The sequence below is a fragment of the Prinia subflava genome, chromosome 17, assembly GCF_021018805.1.
Source record: "Prinia subflava isolate CZ2003 ecotype Zambia chromosome 17, Cam_Psub_1.2, whole genome shotgun sequence".
Lineage (NCBI taxonomy): Eukaryota > Metazoa > Chordata > Aves > Passeriformes > Cisticolidae > Prinia > Prinia subflava.
In genome coordinates this window covers 3980581-3996016 of record NC_086263.1, presented here as the reverse complement: position 1 = coordinate 3996016, position 15436 = coordinate 3980581, and the positions used below count along the sequence as shown (strand labels likewise).

General features: G+C 40.9%; 1 protein-coding gene across 33 annotated transcripts in view; it reads right to left on the bottom strand.

Moving 5' to 3' along the window:
* Nucleotides 1-15436, bottom strand: part of RBFOX1 (RNA binding fox-1 homolog 1) — an 818485-nt gene that overhangs the window by 530823 nt on the left and 272226 nt on the right. For 30 of the 33 annotated variants that reach the window (XM_063414918.1, XM_063414939.1, XM_063414937.1 and 27 more), the window contains one exon: nt 6990-7037. The exons of the other annotated variants lie outside the window; for them this stretch is intronic. Coding sequence is in view for 19 of the 30 variants with exons in the window: in XM_063414910.1 (XP_063270980.1) it covers nt 6990-7037 (48 nt within the window). In the remaining 11 variants the exon portion in view is untranslated. The remainder of the gene's footprint in view (nt 1-6989; nt 7038-15436) is intronic. 33 annotated transcript variants of the gene reach the window in all.

Here is a 15436-nt window from a genome sequence, read left to right as displayed (position 1 = left end):
TGGCCATGAAAGTCTCTGGCACGTGTAAACAATATAAAACCCCACACTGAGGAGTCTGGGTTATGAAAAGCTGGCACCACCCAAAATCCTCTAAAGGAAAAGTTCCACCACAGTAACAAAAGTTGCAGTCTCCCATTGCTGTGGAGTTTTATTGGTTCACAAACACAGACAAGATCCAAGACATTCCCATTCACAGCATACCAGTATTTATAGATCCGTGGGGTTTTACCTTTTTATGTAACTTCAAAAGCCAATTCCCCTCTGTTTTTATACCTGTTGAAAACTTAATGGCCAGATGAAAATAAAATTTCAGCTAGGCTTGAGTCTCCCATGAATTATTTTTCAGTTAATTGTGACAGGTAATTAGCATGAAGTCAGACTTCAGTTTTCCTTCTCCACTCTTTATTCTTCCCCCCCAAATCTCAATATTTTAACTTTACATTTAGCCAAACATTAAAGCAAACAGTTTCTGTCTCCTGCCCCCTCCCTTGTCCCCAAGTGAAACATAATTACTTGTATGCTATGCAAGTACAGTACATATGAATATATGCCAAAGTAACTTGTGCATACATTTACTTCAGTGCTAATAAAATATTTTATTCATGCATATAAAAGAATGTTCTTTCTAGCTCAGTGAACTTTTTAGGAGTTATTAGCAGGAATGTGTCATATACCTAATGAAATTTATTTCAAGGTAGAAGAGATTTTTTTAAAAAAAGTCAAAGTCTGAGAACTAATTCTGTAGACAATCACAGAATTATAATCTCAAGATTTATCAAACTATCCTCAAAAGGAAGATTTGAAAAAAAAATCTCCTAGTAAAAATATAATTTATTTGCAGCAGCAATCATGTTTATACATATTAATACAGGGGCAGGAGATGTGATGGTCCAAGATGGAACATATTGGCAAAAAGACACAGAATAGTAAAAGGTTTTTTTAGCCCTCTGCCTTCGCAGGTACTGCAGCACAGAAAATACACTATCCGTGTCCCTTCTGTGTATTCAGCATATGTAAAAGTCATGCAGCAGAACACGTTGACACTTCAGTGGGAGGTCAAATTATTGTTTTGGCACTTCTGTCACGCCTGTCACTTCAATTCCACTTTATCAAATTACAGATTGCTAGATAGAGTTGGATTAAGGGGAAAGACAGACACACACACACAGAGGAGCAACTGTCACCACTTCAGTGGTGAAATCCCATAATTGCATGTCAGTGACAGCGAGAACAAGAGAGCAGTAATAGGGCTGACATTATGAGCATTCAAATACCAGGAAACTTTGCAGCAAGACTTTGCACTCTGTCAAGCCACATGCCAGGAAATGGACTGGATTTCTGAGCAATTCCTCACATTAGAATTGCCAACATTTATTAGGGTGACTAATGCAGTGTCTTAAGTTCCAGGGCAACTTTCAGCTCCTTGTTTTTCCAGAAGTATTGTTTTTAGTTGAAAAGAACATAAAACTAAGAAAAGGAGAAAAAAAAATCTTATGATTTCAAAATATCCCTGAAAGTAGTATGAATAACAGTAAATACTGCCTAAAAAATTTAGATTATGGGCTTGATTCAACTTTCTGTGTTTTAGGATCCCTGGAGTGCAACAGATCATGATTTCAAACAATTGTGAAGGAATCAGCCATGAATTTCAAGTACCTTTTCAGGCAATAAACAAACAAACAACACACACCTCACACACAGCCCTTAGATAACTTCACCCCTCTGTGGAAGCTGTGCAAACTTCCAGCTCTGCACTGAGGAGGGCTGAGGAAGCGTCACCAAATCTGACTTACATGAGCTGAGCTGTCAGGGGAAACATCTGCTGTGCTTGACAGGAGGATGCTATTCCTGGAACAGCTCATTATTCCCCTCTGGGTTACTCCCCCTGGCTCCTCAGTTCTGTGGTCACCCCTCTCCACTCTGTGTCCCCTGCAATGGCTCAGCTCCACCTGGCTCTGCCTGCACCAGGGAACGAGGCAGGAGAAACTGGAATCATTTGTTCACTCTGTTAGACACCAGAAGGGCCAAAACACTCAAAATTTCCTTAAATTCCTCTAAATCTGTACCCAAATACAATTTAGATACTTCCTTCCAATCCATTGGAGTCTATGTTCTTCCCTCACAACAAAAAAGTAATTTCTTTTAATGGGAGTACAATACATCGGAATAAACTACACAATCATGCAGATTGCACAATGCCTGCACAAGGGAATAAAAATGACACTTATTCCTATTCACTGCTAAAGAGTCCCCAAACAGCAGAAAAGGGGACTACCATGAAAGAAAACAGTATAATAACAAACCCACACCTGTGATGCCAGGAGTTGACTTAGTCCCTCCATAGTCCTCCTCACTATTTGAGACCCTTACTAATTCCCTTCTACAGTAATCTGAAGATCAGAGAAACTGAAAAATGAAAGGATAAATAGTTTCTCCTAAAAAAAAAAAAATCCCTTAAACTTCCAAGAAAACTGTTATATGAACACTATGAAAAAAAAAAAAAAAAAAAAACACCAAACCAACCTGCAAGAAACCATTGAATAGACAAAGCAAAATATATTTGTAATGCTGTTTCTCCTGATTTTGACTCAGACACATTTTATAACCCTGCCTACATCTGCCCTTCTCACTTCTCTATATTTACCCATATGTAACTCAACCTGTATAATTGTAAGTACTTTCCTCATAGGTGTTTTTAATTTGTTTGTAAAGTAATTTGAGATCCACTGACAGAAGGTACTAAAGAAAAAAAAAATTATAGAATATTTTCTGCAGCAGGCAGAGAAAAGGCAAGGCATTACAGCCTCCCCCATATCCCACAGCAGGTAAGAGGGAGTTAGGAATCATTATGGCACTCCAGGGAACTCTGCTACCTTCCTGACCTAGCAGCTTATTGCCCTGATGCACTGCCATAAACCCTGCAGCTCCCATAAAACCTCCACGCTCCCAGCTCCAAAGGGGCACATTTTCAAATCAAGATGCATCTCAAAAATATTCTCTGCACAAGCCAGTTCCCTCTCCAGAAGGGAAAATGCAGCAGGACAGCCCTGCTGACCTTGAGCCCCCTGCCCGTGGTGCTGAGCAGGGAGGGCAGGAACAGAGAATGACACTGCAGCCAGCACAGCCCCGTCAGGGGAGAATAAACTGGAATAAAACAGACACCAAACAGCCAGGGCTGAGGAATAAAACATTCCCAGCATAGGAAAAACGAGCTGAGACAAAGTTATCCAGCACAGAAAGGTCAGTGCAAGTGAACTTCCAGTCTGCAGTGTGAGTTTTCCATTTCAGGTGTCACACGAAGGATGGCAGGGGACATAACTTTACATCAGAGTCTGGTTTTCACAGCATTGCCATGAATTAATTTGATGACATGACAATTGCAGAGTAAAACAAAGTATGTCCTTTGTGATCTATTCCGATCTCAAAGACAGATCAGGACAGGGAGAAATATTATTTACAGTTTCTTTTTATATTTTTGAAGATTACTCTTTGAAGCAAGTCCCATTTAAACATGTACATATACATATATATATATATATGAAAGATAACTGCTCAGACCAAATAAAGATATGAACTGAGATTAAACAAAAAGCAAGGAATATTTATAAAATATAATTTTATAAAAAACAAGGCAGGTTTTTCAGGTAATGGGAGATGATGCAGCTGTGTAAGGGCAGCAACAACAAAAAGGCTGTACACATTAGAAGTCTCCTTAAAGACAGACCATGGTTTGGTTATATCAAATGGAAGGATTTCAAAGGAATCCACGTCCCCTCCCTCTTGGTAAAATGGCCAATATTCTTATTAATTGACTTCCACCAGAACAATTTTGTTTGTGCCCAACACATGGAGTTATATCAGAAAACAGGGGCAAAAGGAAACCTGACCATCTGTCATCAGCCTTGCAACAGCAAAACATCACACAGGCTTTGGAATCATGACTCAACTCCCAAACATCACCTGGCTAGCAGATATCCATGTGATTTTACAAAAATCACACGTGTTACGTTATTAACAGGTTTCTTCCTGTGACAATTTAAGGGTCACTTTTCTACATATGTTCCTTTGAGAAGCAAAGCTGAGCCATTTCTGTGATCGGAGTCATTAAACATCCAAGATTGTGATGTTCAGAGTGGTGGTGGGAGAGCAAAACAAGACAGCTTGGGGTGTGTCAAAGGCAGAAAAAAAAGTATTCATTATGTAGGAAATGAGTTGTGCATGCACTTATGGGTCTTCTGCTGGGAATGGTAAAGGCAGTTTAGTAATTCATAATTATCCAGGCCAGAGAGAGCACAGTGTGCACTGCTTGTCACCTGGATTCTCAAACCTGGGAGCTTTTAGTCTTGCAGAAAATAAATAAAAGCCTTACATGGAAAGGTCAGGTGAAGACAATGGAAGGGGAGACAGATCACAGTGATGAAGTGGTTACGATAATTAACTGCTATTTTGGAATTTACAGAATAATAGATTTCAAAATAATAAGTACAGTTATTAAATTTGAGTTTGCCTCCAGGCGATGCTTTAGTCATGGTTACATAAATTTCTACTTCAAGAGTTACAGATTAGGAAACTTCAGGAAAAAAAAGGAACACAAGAAAAGGCACCTTGCAGGTTTGTATTTCGTGGTTAACTGGGAACATTTCCCATTAATTACTAATGATATAGTTCATTAGTAGTATATTTCATTATGGAAGGGCAAATTATTAGATACTAATGATGCATGCCCTAATTGCGGTAGTTTGTCTTGATTTCAAGTTCAATGAAATAAAAATATTTATTTACAATGTTTCAAGTTTATGAATTACATTGCATTCTTAATTGATGTTTTCAACAAACATGAAAAAACTCATTAGTATTAAGCAGGATTGATGGATCTGTATTTGATGATCACTGGTAACTCTCTCCCTGGACCAGAAAGAACAACTGCCACTTAAACTTGGTGGAAGCTTCAGTTTTGGGACCAAACACAGAGAAAAGATGAGACAGATCATGCAACAATAGGTGTTTATCACAATCCTGCTCTTTCAAAGTGCTGCCACAAAATACCAAGAGGAAGAAGGAAAATGGAGGGGTTTTCTAGACAATCCTTTCTGCTCACTGCAGTCTGCATGTGGGAGCTGGATATCCTGACAGCTGGATATCCTGAGAGCTGGATACCCTGACAGCTGGGGACCCTGACAGCTGGGGACCCTGACAGCTGGGGACCCTGACAGCTGGGGACCCTGACAGCTGGGTACCCTGACAGCTGGACACCCTGACAGCTGGACACCCTGACAGCTGGACACCCTGACAGCTGGACACCCTGACAGCTGGGTACCCTGACAGCTGGGTACCCTGACAGCTGGGTACCCTGACAGCTGGGTATCCTGACAGCTGGGTACCCTGACAGCTGGACATCCTGACAGCTGGACACCCTGACAGCTGGGTACCCTGACAGCTGGGTACCCTGACAGCTGGACATCCTGACAGCTGGACACCCTGACAGCTGGACATCCTGACAGCTGGACACCCTGACAGCTGGACATCCTGACAGCTGGACACCCTGACAGCTGGACACCCTGACAGCTGGACACCCTGACAGCTGGACACCCTGACAGCTGGACACCCTGACAGCTGGGTACCCTGACAGCTGGACATCCTGACAGCTGGACACCCTGACAGCTGGGTATCCTGACAGCTGGACACCCTGACAGCTGGACACCCTGACAGCTGGGTACCCTGAGTCACTGCGGGTGGAAAAACTCCTTTAGGAAACCACCCCAGCTCAGAGCAGCACTTGGAGCCACAAGCAGCCCCAAGGGAAGGTACCAGACACACATCTCCTGTAATTCCTCCCGAGGTACAAACCAAGGCATCACAAACCATGGCATCACAAACCATGAAAAAACCCCACAGATTACTGGCAACAGGCTGGTGCTCTGCTAGATAAAAGTTGCAATACAAGGGAGAAGAAATACAACACTTTAATAATTTGTTGTCCAAAGCCTGTCAGGCTGACACCTTTCCCCATAATTCACACTACAGAAAGAACTTCTGGCTTGGGCAGTTTTAGCAGTTGCTACCACCACTAAAAGAAGTCAAAACTTGTGGTTAAGAAGTAAGGTCCCAGCCTGGATTTTAGCACACTTTAAAGCAACATGAACCTAAATGGAAGCACGTGGAGAGTTTGATGAAAGCTGATGCTCAGCACCTGCAGCCCCTGTGGGACAGAGTGAGTACCAGCTGAAATTAGAGACTTTAAATCACATCATGTCCTCAACACTTCCACAAACTCAGTTATTATTCCACACAGAAATACCCTGCACAGATCTAGTAACCCAGATTTCCAAATTTCAGAAGCAACAGATTTTCAAACAAAACACTTTACTTTAAAACTGGATCAATATTCATTTCTGACAATTTGTTTTTTAAGCTGAACACTTCTCTGTGAAGCTTTTGTTTCTTGGTTAGTTTTTACCATAAGTTGAAGAACACAACTGAAAATGAATTTTGTATCTGCTTTATATTTGTCTACAGAAAATAAAACTGGAAGCATTTGTTTTAATCAATCTTTTGAAAGAAAAAAAAAGAGTTTTCAAAGGTACTATTTATGAAGCAAGAAAAAGCAGTCATCTTGCTGTCTTACAAATATTTAACACAGTATGCCAGCTTGATCATGAAAGACACACAATAACTTTGTTAATAATGTAAATTAAGAATAGGAAGTTCAACTGCCTTGTAAATTTTTGTATTATAAAGAGATTAAGACTATAATTCCCTTCTGGACAAGCAGTCATTCAAATTTCTAACAAGTATATTTATTTAACAGAGTAAGACTGCTTTGTCCCCATTGAAGTTAAAATACAACATGAACACATACACATGTAAAGAACCATAAAATAATTTCACACAGTTTAATTTAAAAAAAGAAAACCAACCCAAACAACAACCAGAGAAAAATCCCAGCTACCAGAGTTGCCTGAAAAGTCACATAAAAACAAGTCACTTACTTTTCTGTCCTCAGTTTCTACACCAGAACTGCACTCTGCTTTAGTGTCCTGAAAGCACAAACAGAGAAGCCCATGTCACAAAGCACATTGACCAGCACTGGGGGAGTAACTCAGGCTGAAGAACTCTTATTTCTGTACACAGAGTTATTCAATATACAAAGTCTAGTATTGTGCCTTTAGGTGAAGTTTATTAAACTTTACTACAGGCATAAATTTAAAGACAGGACTGAAAGAACACCAAAAAAATCCCTGCTTATTTCAATATGGTGTAGCCAGCTCTCAGGAAAAAAAATGATTTTTTAGTATACATTTTCTTTTTTACTTCTATCTTGAGAAAAATATATTCCTTGATCACTTTTTTTTTTTAATAAGTGAGGGAAGCTGAAAGAAATATGAAGGTAAGCTAAAGAGGAAAAACTGCTCAACCTCCTGTGTGTTATCAAGTGCTAACTAGGACTTGATAGATATTTGTGTCTGAATCTCTGAATGCAAGAATAGCAAAGCCTCTATTAATGATAAAATGTGTGTGTGTGCACAGATTTGTACACATGTGGATATTTTGGACATGTTTTCTCCAGGAGTGAAACAAAAGATGTCAAATCTAATGACAGCCAGCACATGGTCCTTTTATTCCTAAAGTACTTTGACTCATTGAACCTGTGGATTTTTGTGCTGAAAACACACAGGGATAACAGTTATCACAAAAATTATACTCTGAAAGGCATTTACTGATTCACATTCACCCTTTTTACAGCAACTTACTACTGGAAACTGAGTGAGCCAAATACAATTCAAGCCACTAAACTGTAGGCAAGTGACCTACTCATTTCCTTTTCACCTTTACTTTTCTAGTGAGGATATTCTTGGAAGCAAATTTTGCTTAACCATTGTAACTTTAGGGATTTCTACTGGGAAAAGGATAACACATGGCTGAGAGAATTCTTCGTGAAAAATATTTCCCCAACATCTCACCAAAGCTGGAACTACTCTAATCAGATCTCAGATTATTGGTTAGTTACTCGCATATAAATTCCAATGCTGATAGCAAACAGCAGCTCCTATTAAAAATGAGACCAAATGTAAAATGAAGAATTTATGTTTCTTCAATAGTAGGTCTATTTATCTTTAATGAAGGACTGGTTTTACTGGAAGGCTTCCTACCTCCAACTATAAAAGATTTTTAAAAATTAAATCATTCAACCAAGTAAGATGAAACAAGGTGTCCTGGAAAAAATACTTTCATTCACAGCAATTATATTGAAGATGGTTTTATGAGGCATATCAAGTTGGGTCAGTTCTTAAGCAGCAAAAAAAATTTGTTATTCTAGCTAAGCTAATACATGAATTAGCACCTCTAGTACTCTTTATATTCCATCACTTTTCATGGGGAACCAGATTGTACTTTGTAGAATATAACACTCAAATATTTTCTTTCTAGTGTGTTTTCCTGGCAGCCAGACAGTCTCTCCCCACGTCTCCCCTGTGGAGGAGAAGGAAATACTCCCTCTGCCTACAGGCTCACTTCCTGAGCCTGTTTGGATATTTACATTTCTTATTTATGGGGAGGGAGGGAGGGAGTGAAGGAAAAACGCTCAGCTTTTCAAAAGCCTTCTCCCTCAGGGAAATGAATTCAAACTTCATTAGCACCAGTGATCTTCACGTCCTGGCTGTGCCCTAAGTCACCTTTTGGAAAGAATGTAATGTTCTTTAACATATTTATTGGTTAATCAAAAATGAATCATCTCTTTCCACATTACCAAGGACAAGAGTGGCTCTGTCTCACACACTGACCTAAATTAAGTGAAAGCAGAATGAAGCAGCTCCTCTCAGACTGCAGTCCTGGCCATTACAGCCTCTCAGCATGATGAATATGCCTGAAGACCCAACAGCACTCTGATCCTCCTGCTGCCCATGGAACAGCTCCGTTTGCTATTTCCCCACCCTCCTTTCCCATTAAAAGCAATTTCTAAGAAGCCTGAGTTCATAAGCGTTCATAACTCAATTAAAAATGCAGTTTTACCTGGGTGAAGCAGAACTCATCTCCCTCCCAGCACAGCTCACCCGCCGTGGATGTCTGGAGCAGCAGGGGAGGCAGCAGGGCAGCCCCAGCCCAGCTGAGCCTCCTCTCCCTCAGGAATTCACAACCAGCCTCACCTGGAGCTGGCACCTGCCTGCCTTCAGCTGAGAGCAGCCCCGGGAAAAGAGCCAGGCTGAGCAGCAAATTCCAGCATTCCTGCTCCCTGCTCTATCCCTAAACATTGGAGAAGCATTTCATCCCTTAGGGCTTGGTTATCTGTCTAAAGATACAGAAAGTGAATCTTTACAAATCACCCACAGCATCTTTAGTAATGAAAACCACATCTGCATGGGCTCAATCTCACTGAGGAATGTGTTATCTTTGAAACTCTGTACAGTCAGATTCAGCTGAAGAAATAGCTCTACATCTTCAAGACTACACACCTGGATTCAGACTTCTGCACAAGGGCAAGACAAAGGCCAATTAATTTTCTGAAGCAATTAGTGTTGTAATTCTTTAAACTAGTGAAGCTACTGACTTGATCAAATCTATGTTTAAATATAAATATTTGAGTATATGTCTACATTCTAGATATACCTCTTTTAAAGAAAAAATGTACACAGACAGTGAGCTCTAAAAATCATCAAAATGAATCATCTGTCAATCTCAGAGCAAGAAGGGAAGGAATGAGAATGTTTTTCTCTGAGAGACATCTGTGCTACTTTCTCTAAGTGCAAAATGGCAAAGTGCTGTCACTTCCTATGTGTATTACAAATTTCCCAGCTCTGTGAATTATTTGAGATGGAGAAGCACCATTGCTGTAAAGCAACTGTAAAATCCTAGAGATCTGAACAATGTATCAGGCACCTTCTTTAATGCCATTAAATCACAAAAAAAAAAAAAAAAAAAGCCTGGAAAATATGTTTCTTCTGAATAATTATTTTAAGCAAACTATATAATGCTAGACTAATTCACAGGGTGTTCCATGGGAAACACAGAATTAAATAGAAAGCCCCCTCATCCATTTCTGTTTAGAACCAACACAATTCCTTTTTTCTCTAGGTGTCACTGCATAGCAGCCAATTCAATAATACTATTACAAACATATTAAGAGCTCTATGTTTTATATAAATTGCCTTTTTGGTCTGTTTTGTTTGGTGGCAGCAACGGGAAACAAAGCAAGGTTTTCTGCAGAGCATCAGGAGCAATGCAGGACAAGCACAAGTTTAAAGGCTGGGAATTTCCAAGTTGAACACACTGGGCCCTTGGGGAACACATCTACCACCATCAACAGTAGCATTATAAAAATGTTACAGAACAGAGCGAAGTAAAAGCTCGAGAAAGCAAAAGTAATTATTGGTGATAGCATGGCCCTGCTTGAGATTTTGGCTTTGGGATGCAGTAGAAACCTGCATAACTTTATTTTACATAGTTTGTGTAATTCTACATTTAATTTCGCTTCTTGAAGTGCAAGCAGGAGTAGTGAAATCCCTATCCTGAGGTAGCACCAGTGCTGCTGGCAGCTCTCACACCTGAGTGTCCCTGTGCTTTATCACACACTGCTCTTTGCTCTCTCCCTGCCATCCATCCCAACCCTGCTTCCATCCTCTGCCACCCCAACACAGACTGTCAGCAACCCCAAAAACCCCAAGAAATCAGGAACTTCAGAAAACTGTCCTGAATTTCCACCGTATTTTCTGTCCTCACGTGCACATAAGGCACTGTGAAAGGCAATCTGAGTTCCTGTTCACACACTGAGCTCCCACAGCCCAGGGGAGGAGGGATGAGCCTCTGCAATTCCAGCTGGGATTGATGCCTTGGGAAGGCTGAGCTGGAACAGAGACTGGACAGAGCTGGAAAATAAAGTAGGGATTTATTGAAAGGCCTTTAGGATACACCTTAGGCAGGACAGGGCCTGGGCAGGGCTACACCCAAGGTGGACTAAGAATGGTCACAAAAAATGCACGACTGGTCACGATGTCTCACACTTTGATAAGTTTAGGTCCATTTGCATTTTGGGGTTTAATTGTCCAATTACAGCTGCAGGCTGTGAGGTCCCATCCTTTTTGTTCTTCCCTCCAGCCACCCTTGTTTGTGCTTTTGGGGCTGAAAGTTGTCCTTGGTGTGCAGCAGGAGAAGGATTTGTTTTGTGTCCCTGCTGTGTGCAGAGCTGAGTGACCCTGAGTGTGAGCTCAGAGCTCACCCTGGGGAGCGCAGAATGGGAAATACAGGAGAGAGAAAACTGAAGGCATCAGATCAGTGTTCCCCGCTTGGGTTCCTCTGTAATATCAAGGATGAGCAGTAGGTGGAAGCAAATAACCTTGTAAAATGCTGTTCAGCCTCCCGTGACAGATGAAGCTATTGCTGGTCAGGTGTTTTACACGTGTCCTTGGCACCTCAACAAGTGCCAACAAATAATTGTTTTTTGTTCACAATACTGGCTTCCAGTTTCGTGGAACAGGCAGTAGATTAGAGGCAAAAGGTGGTCTGCATTGTTTGGGGTTGTTGTTAGGTTTGAAACTTGTACAGCTGAGATGGACTCCTTTTAATGACTAAAGCATTTATAAAGGTAACATGATCCTAAATAAAATAAGAATATATATATATATACACACAAATATATATAAAATCAAAAATTAAACAGTCAAATTCTAGGTTATTCATTTTTCTGGATATTCTTATTGACTTAAATATCTCAAAGTCCTGAATTATTGAGGAAAATACTTAATGCATTTCTCTATCCATTGGCCATTATGTTTCATTATTGCTGCTAACAAACAGGCTGCCAGCAGAAGAATTCATTTGAATTTCATATTAGTTCTATTTCATCCATCCCAGAGAACAAATTAACCACACAGTAATACTTACTGAAGAAGAAAATAAATGAAAAATGAAACCTTAGAATGTGACATTCAAGTCTTCACCAGGTTTGTCCCCAGCAACTCAGGCAGAAGCCTCATCAAATTAACAAACCAATTCAAGGATTTGAATGGCTTCAACGGTTGCAATGTCAAAGATGTAGGAGAGGAGCTGTATTTTGAAAGAAATAGCTTCATCTCTATTTACTAACATTTGTGGACCAAGAGGTTTGTGTCTACTAGCTCAAACCCAAAGAAAACTGGGCCATCTGCACCTATTCCTGATGCCTCAGGGCAGCCTTGGGGCAGTTTGAGCAGAGTCAAAAAGGAAACAACCCATCTGATCACAGATTTAAAATCAAACTTCTCCAGATTTTAGGGAGCCTTCTTGTCTTGTTTCTAGATAAAAGCAGACTCTAAGAGGAAGGTTTTGCAAGGCTTGTGGAAACTGAACTGACAAATTTTATAATAAAAAAATTACTGCTTATAAAAATACTGCTGTATTTTTAATACAGATTTGAAAGGCCTCGTGTGTGTGCCCTCCCACACAGCCACCCACCCCCCGGCTGTGCCAGTGAACACCAGCTCTGCTTTCTTCTGCTGCCAGCCCTTCACTTATGCTCATTTACACTTTGCAAGGCTATCAGGAGTTAAAACTTGGTTTGTTGTTTTTTTTTTCCCCCCCAAGGAAAGCTTTGACTTTTTCCTAAATAAAGACTCATTTGAGGGAACAGGTACTGCTGCTGTGGAGCTTTATGGACTGGAGTATATAAAACCTTCACACTGCTCTTTCTTTTCCTTCTCTCACCTTCGGGAGTTGCTTGTCCTTTTCTAAACGCTCTCCAAGCACTCAGAGATGCACAGACACGTCTGTGCAGAGCACAGAGCCCTCGTGCCTCTCACTCCCTGCTCTCTCCAAACAGAGGTTTCATTATCCCAGCTTTGCAGAGGTACCCGAGTGCAAACCCTCCACCCCTCTGCTCAGAGACCCAAACCCACACATAAAGAAGTAGCATTTTCACAAGATACAGATGTCATTTTAAGATGTGAATCAGTCATGTAGCAGCATCCAGCTCTAAATATTTGCTTTTGAAGCCCAGATCAGGTTAAGACTTAAATCTGGGCTAGGAAATATTTCATTTTCAAAGCTGGCAACAGAACCTGACATGAGGTAAAGTTGTCGGTTTGGACAATACAAAAACACTTAAGATTCTTAAATGCAACATTATTTTGACCTTCAGATCAAATCTGAAATTTCTTTTCTATATATCCCTCTACTTCCAAGGCTGCAAATACACAGGAACTTCCAGAACTGTAAACTTTAACAGATTTAAATTGTTAAAACTGGATTTTTAAACTAAATTTTATTTGGCTAATAAAATTGCCTTAGGTGTCAAGTAGACCAACAGGTACATAAATAGTCATATGTTTGAAATCACAGAAATCTAGGTGGTCAATAGGTATTCCTGATAAATTCCAGGGGCTGTTGAGAAAGCTGCTGCTGTGACTTCAGCATGGCCACATGCTGTGTAAGCTGGGTATGGTGACAACTGGCAATGTATACCCAGAGTACAGATGCAACTCTTAGAGAATAAAACCTAATTTGACAGTTTATGTTTTCAAATTAACAACAGCACAAAGCCACAACACAATTCCTGAAGGAATCTATCCTAAAAACCTTTAGGATATTGAATCTAATTTTTAGAATTTAGAAACTAAGTGTAGCCATATTTGACAGAGAAATAAATATAAATAAAAGCTCAAAGATATTCCTGTATTTTTCATAAATAAGTGCCTGAGGAAAAGACAGAACATTATTTGCAAAGCCATGCCCTACTCCAGCTGATAAAAGACCCCAAAGAGAGGTGAGGATGCTGAGAGGAGGAGAATTCAGTTTGTGAGGATTCTGAAGTGGCTGCCAGAAAGGAGCCTGTGTTTACTGCGAGGGGGTTGTGTGGGCATAAATCAGGGTATAAATCAATAATAAAACCCTTTCACTTAAGTCCAATTTTCACAAAATAAGTTCCTTCAAGACTGAAGAGGATTTTTCTTGAACTTTTAAATGCAGTTCAGTCATTTTGGGCTATATAGTGATAAAAAGCATAAATTTTAAATCAAATAGCGATTTTTCAAGCTTACAGAGTGACAGGACAGGAATTGTTTAATGACAGAAGATGTGTGGTGACTGCAGAATTGCCCTGGAAAATTAGGGCTCTGTAAAAATCCATTTTCTCTTTGATACTACACTACACTTTTGACTATCACAAGAAGTCGAGTTTTATGCCTTTAATATGTTTTCACAAAATATGTCTGTTTCTCTGCAGCAAAGCAGTTACATTCCCAACAAGCTGGGTATGCATTTACTCTGCTTTCTTGAGTAAAAAAGTGAAGCAGAATTTCTTATTGGACTCAAGACTTCCCTTGATAAACAACCCACAAACTTTCTCACTTCTGCCTCGCTGAGGGGGAGTGAGTGGGGTTTTGCTGCCTACTGGGGTGAACCCACAGCCATCAGAAACTTTAAATTTTTCAGTTCCTACCTATTCTCAAAAGTCACGAGAAGTCAGGTCACAAATTATCGGTGCTTCATACCCTGAGAATGGTTCCAGCTTCCTGGCCCAGCACTGTGTCATTCACTAATAAGAATACAGAAGAAAAGGCAGGAGTGAGCACTGCATCCAAAGGGCTGCTCTTGCCATGAACAAGCTCAAAAGGAGCTCTGATGACAACAGCTATTGCTTCAACATCCAGGAGAAATAAAGAATTGGGCTGGAGCCTCAGGCAGCAAGTAGGTATAATTTAGCTTTGAGGAGTTCCCTTATCGACCAGCAGTCAGGCTTTTTTGTTCCTGTTGGCAAGGAGAGAGTGAGTGAGATGCTATTTCTTCTTCCATGCCCAGTGCAGGGTAAACAAGCCCAGTTTGCTTTGAAACATGTGCCAAGCTGTTCTGTCGTGAGGGCAGCAGAGGCCTTTGCTTTCCCCAGCGTTTTCAGAAGCACAAGAGACACAGGTCACATCAGAGCCCGTGCACAGCATCCCTCCCTCCCCTGGCACAGAGGGGAGCTCAGCCAGCCCAGCAGGGAGGGTGATCCCCAGAAACAGCCCAGTGGCAGTGCCACAGCAGGGTCACTGCTCCCAGTGCTCAGCACTCAGCATCCCCAGCCCTGCTCTGCTCCAGGGCTGCACTTCCCACCTTGGCTTCCACTGAGGAGTCCCAGCACACACGCAGGGCTGCAGGAGCCAGCCCCACACGCTGCACTGCCCCTCCTACACCTTTCCATGTCCCCCCAGACTGATGCTTTGCCCTAAATAGCACCAAAGTGATGAGCAAAGGATCACTGAACACAAACAGCCCTGGCAAAAGGACCACCCTGTCTCAGTGCTGGTAAAGAGATGTAAAAAAATCCAAACCAACCTTCCCCCATCAAACAAACCATAAAAACACACGGCCCCTTCACGCCCCTAAAGCCCTTTCCTCACTCGTGCCCATAGATTTTGTGGTTTTGTGTATAGATCCATGTGCACTGAGGAATTAGCCTTCTTTTAAATAAGGACTATTGATTGCTTTGTTG